The sequence below is a fragment of the Siphateles boraxobius genome, unplaced genomic scaffold (genome assembly GCF_051911475.1).
Source record: "Siphateles boraxobius isolate OS27281-9 unplaced genomic scaffold, OSU_SipBor_1 118, whole genome shotgun sequence".
Lineage (NCBI taxonomy): Eukaryota > Metazoa > Chordata > Actinopteri > Cypriniformes > Leuciscidae > Siphateles > Siphateles boraxobius.
The window spans coordinates 1,725,656-1,731,920 of NW_027508720.1; the positions used below are offsets into that span (position 1 = coordinate 1,725,656).

The window sequence follows — 6,265 nt, forward strand, 5'->3', positions numbered from 1 at the left end:
TGTACATCTTAATTCTAGGAAAATATGCAAAATAACATAATCATAGGCTATTTCGGGATTTGTTTGACAGGGTTAGAAGGTGGAAATGTGTTTAGACATTAAATGTATTGTACATTTTATATATGCAATACTATATAAACCTATATTGTTTATATTTTACAATTTTCAAATATATTTGTTGAAAATTTAAGTAACCTTTGACAGAATATTGTGTATTTCATATATGTTATTATTATATTTTAAATATTTGAATTGTGTTGAAATGTGTGAAAATCACAAGCGGGGCCAACGTTTCATATATACATTTTGTACATTACTATGTGTGCATGTATATATGTGTGTGTGTTTATATATATATATATATATATATATATATATGTGTGTGTGCGTGTGTGTGTGTGTGTGTGTGTGTGTGTATGTACAGTATATACTGTATATATATGTGTGTGTGTGTGTGTGTGTGTGTGCATGTATGTGGTTGTGTATTTGTGCATGCATATATATGTAGTTATAAAAGTTAGATGTGATTAATCGCGATTAAAGCAACACCAAGGAACTTTTCCTCTGCGGTCGCCCTACAGGTTGGAAGCGGAACTGTCCATTACCGCTGTCGTAAATAATTTAGCCTACCGCAGCCTACTGTCGCACGCGCACACTCGCTGTTTATCCAGCACCGGCTTTGGTATCAACAATGGCCACAGACAAGGTAGAGTATGATGCATGATTTTATGAAAGACATCATAAACGAAGAAAAACTATGTATGCCGTAAAGCAGTTGAATTTTGTAGTTCTTTTTGTGCTCCGGTTCCTACCCAAAACCCGAAGTTACATAGTGCCAGTAAAAGCGACACAGACCACGTCAGGCTATGGCAGACGTGTCATTCAACCTATTGTAAGTCGATGTACCATATATTATGGAGGTTGAAAAACTACATAGTGTTGATTTAACCAATTTGACAGCACTAAATATTATATAAATGTATGTTATATGTTATTATATTTTAAATATATATATATGTGTGTGTGTGTGTGTGTATTTGAATTATGTTGAAATAGCTTTGAAAACAACTTTGAAAATCAAACCAAACTTGTTGAAATGCAATAAAATACACTTATATGTAAAATTTACTAACTAATACAATTTTTTTTACTTGAAGTCTTGAAGAAGACTAAAAATGCTTACCCCCCCCCCCCCCCTTCAAGTTCACTTCAGACATTTCAAAGGATATAAAATCAAACACTTTTTATTTACAAATAATTTTTATTTACAAATAATAATCCATTTTCACCTTACTGTTCATTCTTGTCATATTCTACCCAATCAGACCATGTAGTTCTGATTACAAATGTAAGTGTTGTGCGTAACCTTCAAGTACAATTAAATATCATACACCAAACTCCGCCCCCTCTGATCCAAGGAGGTATTTCATTAATTAAGTCAACATGTACCAGACAGTTTGCTGTTTCACAGTTTTAAAGTAAACCAAAATGTCTATGGGCAAATCAAACAATGCCAATGTGTGAAGAATACAACAATAAATGATGCAACCTCTTGAACAGCAACTATCATCAAGATATATGTAAATTATGTAATGGAATTTTAAAAATGTACACCATTGCAGTAAAAAATATCAGTCTTATTTAATGAAAACACGTGAAGGTAACATTCATCCACAGAGGGGCAGACTCAACAAAAGCGGTGAGGTAGAGACTAGTTTCCTTCTATTTGGGACAATTATATTTTGTCTCTGATGTATGACTAAAAGTAATTGTTCACTCAAAAATGAAAATTCTGCCATAATGTATGTCCTTTTTCTTGTCTATACATTGAATGTCAATGAGATCCAAAACATTACACCACTTTGGCATTTTTCAAATGGGCATTTTTGGGTTCCACAGACGAGTCAAACAGGGTTGTACATTATTAAAATTTTTGGTTCTGTAGCCTAAAGGTTCCCAAAAAAACTAGGTTACCAACGATCCCTTTACACATTATTTACACTATCCACATTACACACTATGTAATTTGGTACATAAATTAAAATATTGTCCAGAAATCTCCTTAAAAAAGGAGTACTTTATCTTTGAGTAGCCTCAAAGTTCTTCTCCGCAGATCCTTCATTTCCTTCGATTACGGATGCAGATCCTTCATATTCAGAAAGCAAGTCTCAGACTATAAGAATTCCGATTTCTGCGAACAGATCAAGTCACTGTTGACCAGTTTCCACATGTTCATTAGATCCGGCGGGAGCAACTTATGCACCACTATCATGCTCTTAAAGAAGCACGGCTCCCTGTTCAACCGACTGGTTTTGTTCTTCACGAGCCCGAACGTTTTGAAAGCGTCGTGTTTTACCGGAGTCACTTGAAGCACCTCCAAGCACATTCCCAGAAACACGTCGTCGATGGGATAAAGCTCCAGAGTCTCGCAAGCTTCGTAGAGTTTCCGTGCCAAAGGGCCGTCCATCAGGAACCCTCCTCCGCCGGCGTACGGCGGGTACAGCGTCTTATTATACAAGGCTTGCGGGATGTAATACTTGTTCTGCTTTTTGCGAATAGGCTTGGCTTTGAAGAGAACGTCTCCAACAAAAAGGTCCTTCAAGTCTTTGCTGACTTCCAGATACTCCAAGATGTTGGGAACACTGACAAACACGTCGTCGTCTCCTTTAAAGATGTAGCGTGTTCCTCCACAGTACGTGGAGAACCATTTCAGGAAGTGGATCTCCTTGAGGGTCAGGTTGAAGAAGCTATCCATGAAGTCCCATTGCAGGATGTCTCCGTAAATGTAATCCTCGTATTCCAGGAGCTTCTGATGATTCGCACGCTCTTCAATGTTGGAAGACGCTCCGAGAAGGAAAATGGTCTTGATGCGTTTTCCGTTGATCACTTGTTCTTTGCCCCAAGTTTGCCGGATGACCTCCCGCCGATCGTACTGCGTTATGACCGACTTGATGACCATCAGCAGGTCCACGTCTCCGCCGCACTTCTCCGGGTGGTTCATGACGATTGGGAAGTACCGGCAGTGCCTGTAGAGAAGGAACTGCTTGAAGTTGTCTTCGAGACCCGTGAACCAGTCGGACGAGGAGAAGTTGAGGTTGATGCTGCAGTTGGAGGAGGTGACGTCCCATGTCGTGGGCCTCTGCTTTTGGGTCGTGCTCGGACCGTCTGTGCTGGAGCCGAGTCGCTTCGCGCTCTTCCAGAAGTTCACAGTCACCGAGACGTTCTTCTGCAGCTCTCCGTCCGCCATGAGCTCCATGCGCGTCTGCCTCTCGATCCGGTCCGCCTGGAGGTCCTGCAGCGAGGTGATGTTCCCTCTCTGGACCACGGTGAGCGTGACCACGGCCAGGAAGAACATCAGGCTAATGCGCTTGAAAACTCGCCATCGCTCTCTGGTCGTCATCCTAGGGTCCAAAAAAAAAACCAGAACTGTAAATTATGCATAATTACATGCAACTAACCCTCAACCAAATCCTAATCCTACCACTCTCAGAAAAAAAGGTACAAAAGCTGTCAGTGGGACAGTACCCTTCAAAAGGGTTCTAATATGTACCATTTAGGTACTAATATGTACCTTTGAGGGACCAATATGCACTCTTTAGGTACAACGGTGTACCTTTTGAAAAGGTGCCGCCCGCCACGGTGACAGCTTTTGTACCTTTTTTTCTGAGAGTAAGCACGTGTAATTAATTAATATTACTCATTACTTAAATGTATAATTACACTCTAACAATGAAACCTTAAAATAAAAAGTCGAAAAAACGAGAACTGTGCTCTCCTTCTACATCACAAACAAACGGCTCCAGCATAAACCAAACCCTTATTGTAAGACCTTATTATAAAGTGTTACCGTTTTATAAAGTGTAACCCTTTATTTTAAGTTGGCATTGTTACAGTGTTATTATACACGTAGTTACTGAGTGAGTAAGGGATAATGTAGAGCGAGGCGGTTGTTATAGCAAATACAACCCCGACAGGCTCATCGCGGAGGGGTCTTGAATCAGCCTGAAGGGGTTGTATTCGCTATAACAACCGCCTCGCTCTACATTATCCCGCTTATTGCATTGTTACCTACCAAAACACAATATTGACACAAAATATTGATATAAAATGTAGTTTATTGATTTAAAAACGATTGTATTACTTCCGCAAAAGAAAATAGTCCGTTCAGTCTCTACGGTTAGAATCCATGGCAACGCTCTGTTTTTCATGGCAACATTGTGACAGACCGCATTCTACATCAGAATTCAACCAAGCCATGCAATGATATTAATTAACATCATGCACTTATTATACAGTTAGGGTGTGGTTTATGATAACTTCATTAAGTACGTTACATTTGTAACAAGTACACTAAAATAAAGTGTTACCTGCTTTTTTTTAGATGAAGGTTTATCTACATTAGATTTAGAAAACAATATTCATATTATAAAATCCATAAACAAACCCTAACTCTATAATATATGAATGCTGTTAATTAATATTATTCAGTAATTGCATGTATAATCACACTGTTTAGCTATGTTTAAATGAGGAAAAAAATATATAATCATGTGATAGTTCAGTTAAAAAAAAACACAATAATGTAATCTGAATATTGGAATTCACTCATTACAATTACATATATGACTGAAATGTGTAACAATAAAATGAATCAATTGTGTAACGTTTATTTCGCATTATATCTTGTAGCCTATATATACAAAGATGTAACATTATATATATATACAAATCATATGGCATGAGTCAAATCAGTTATTTGAATATTATATTATAACTGTCAATATCTAAAATGTTAATGTAGCATATCAGACAGCATTGAATGAAGTGTATGAACATATATCATAATATTTTACAGTACTGAATGACAACTGAATTTGGTGTGGATTTCAATATAGCAAACCAGATGCTGTTGCTAACCCATATTCTGTTGTCATAGCCTAGATTTTATAATAGTAATATTGTTTTCTAAATCTAATATCGATTTCTAAAGGAAAACTTAATCTAAAAAAAAAAAAAACAGGTAATACTTTATTTTAGTGTCCTTGTTAGTAACATGTAGCCTAATGTAGTTATAAAGACTTAACCATAAACCAAACCCTAACTCTAAAATAAGAGCAAGTTGTTAATTATTATTAATCGGTAGCCTAATTACATGTAGGCAATAATCACACTGTAAAACGGACACCTTAAAACAAAGTGTAACCAAATAGAATATTAACAAAATGCTACTTTACAGTAAGTTCTGATTTGTTAACACTAGCATCAACAAGAACTAACTATAACTTAATGTCCATCGGTTGTTCACAGTGTATTAACTAATGTTAACAAATACAACTTTTGACATAATAATATATTAGTAAATAATGAAATTAATATTAACCAAGATTAATAACTGCTATTGCTCAGTGTTAGTTTGTGTTAACTAATGTAGTTATCTAATGGTAACAAATGAAACCGTATTGTAAAGTGTTACAAACAACACAACAAACAAACAAACAAACACTTAACGAACAAATAGGCTACTCACATTTCGAGAGTTTGTCGTATATTATATTAAACGTTATGTGAAATAGGTCTGCTGTTCTTCAGATGAATGAAAGGGTCTCTTTAGACAATCCGGTAGTTTCAATAGGAAGAAAAGAAACGCGACAACAGACGATTAAAAACTCCGAAGCAGTTTCATATGAAGATGCGAGAGCGCAGCATGACATCCCCGAAGCGCATCCCCGTTTCTTTTAAAGTGTGTGTGACTAACGCAAATGAGGGCATGTATGACTCCGCCCACCGCACACGCGCACACACACACACACGCACGCGCACGCCCACGCGCAAAGCCAGCAGAACCTTTACGTGATTTACATTGAAAATAAAATATAGGTCTATTTGCTTTTACTTCAGGCACAACTGAACTAGCTCAAAATGGTGAGAAGTTAATTTTGTATATAGGCCCTATATCAGGTCAACTCCGTTGTTTGAGTCCTAAACAAAGGAATGCAAAAGTGGATTTTTACATCTGATATATTTGTTTATCCTTAATCCGAACCTGTGCCAATTCTGACCCCAGCGGTCTGACGTAAAACTACGAACATTTCTCTAATATCCACCATGCTCAGATCTGGATTTGTGAATTGACGAATGTCAATACAGTTGTGCGTCAAACACTCCTCCTCCAGTAAAGGCTTGCTTTGTGTCTGTGTGTGTGTGTGTGTGTGTGTGTGCGTGCAAAAGCAAACGGTTGAATCAACAGAAAGAATTATATTTTTAT

At 37.3% G+C, this 6,265-nt stretch overlaps 1 protein-coding gene across 1 annotated transcript; it reads right to left on the reverse strand.

Moving 5' to 3' along the window:
- Positions 1 to 1,241: 1,241 nt before the first annotated feature.
- Positions 1,242 to 5,779, reverse strand: b3gnt7 (UDP-GlcNAc:betaGal beta-1,3-N-acetylglucosaminyltransferase 7). Its single transcript, XM_077202427.1, has 2 exons — positions 5,528 to 5,779; positions 1,242 to 3,401 (listed from the first exon to the last, which is right to left on the reverse strand). Coding segments are annotated over exons 1-2 (1,230 nt in total). The 5' UTR covers positions 5,530 to 5,779; the 3' UTR covers positions 1,242 to 2,173.
- Between the last annotated feature and the right edge of the window lie 486 nt (positions 5,780 to 6,265).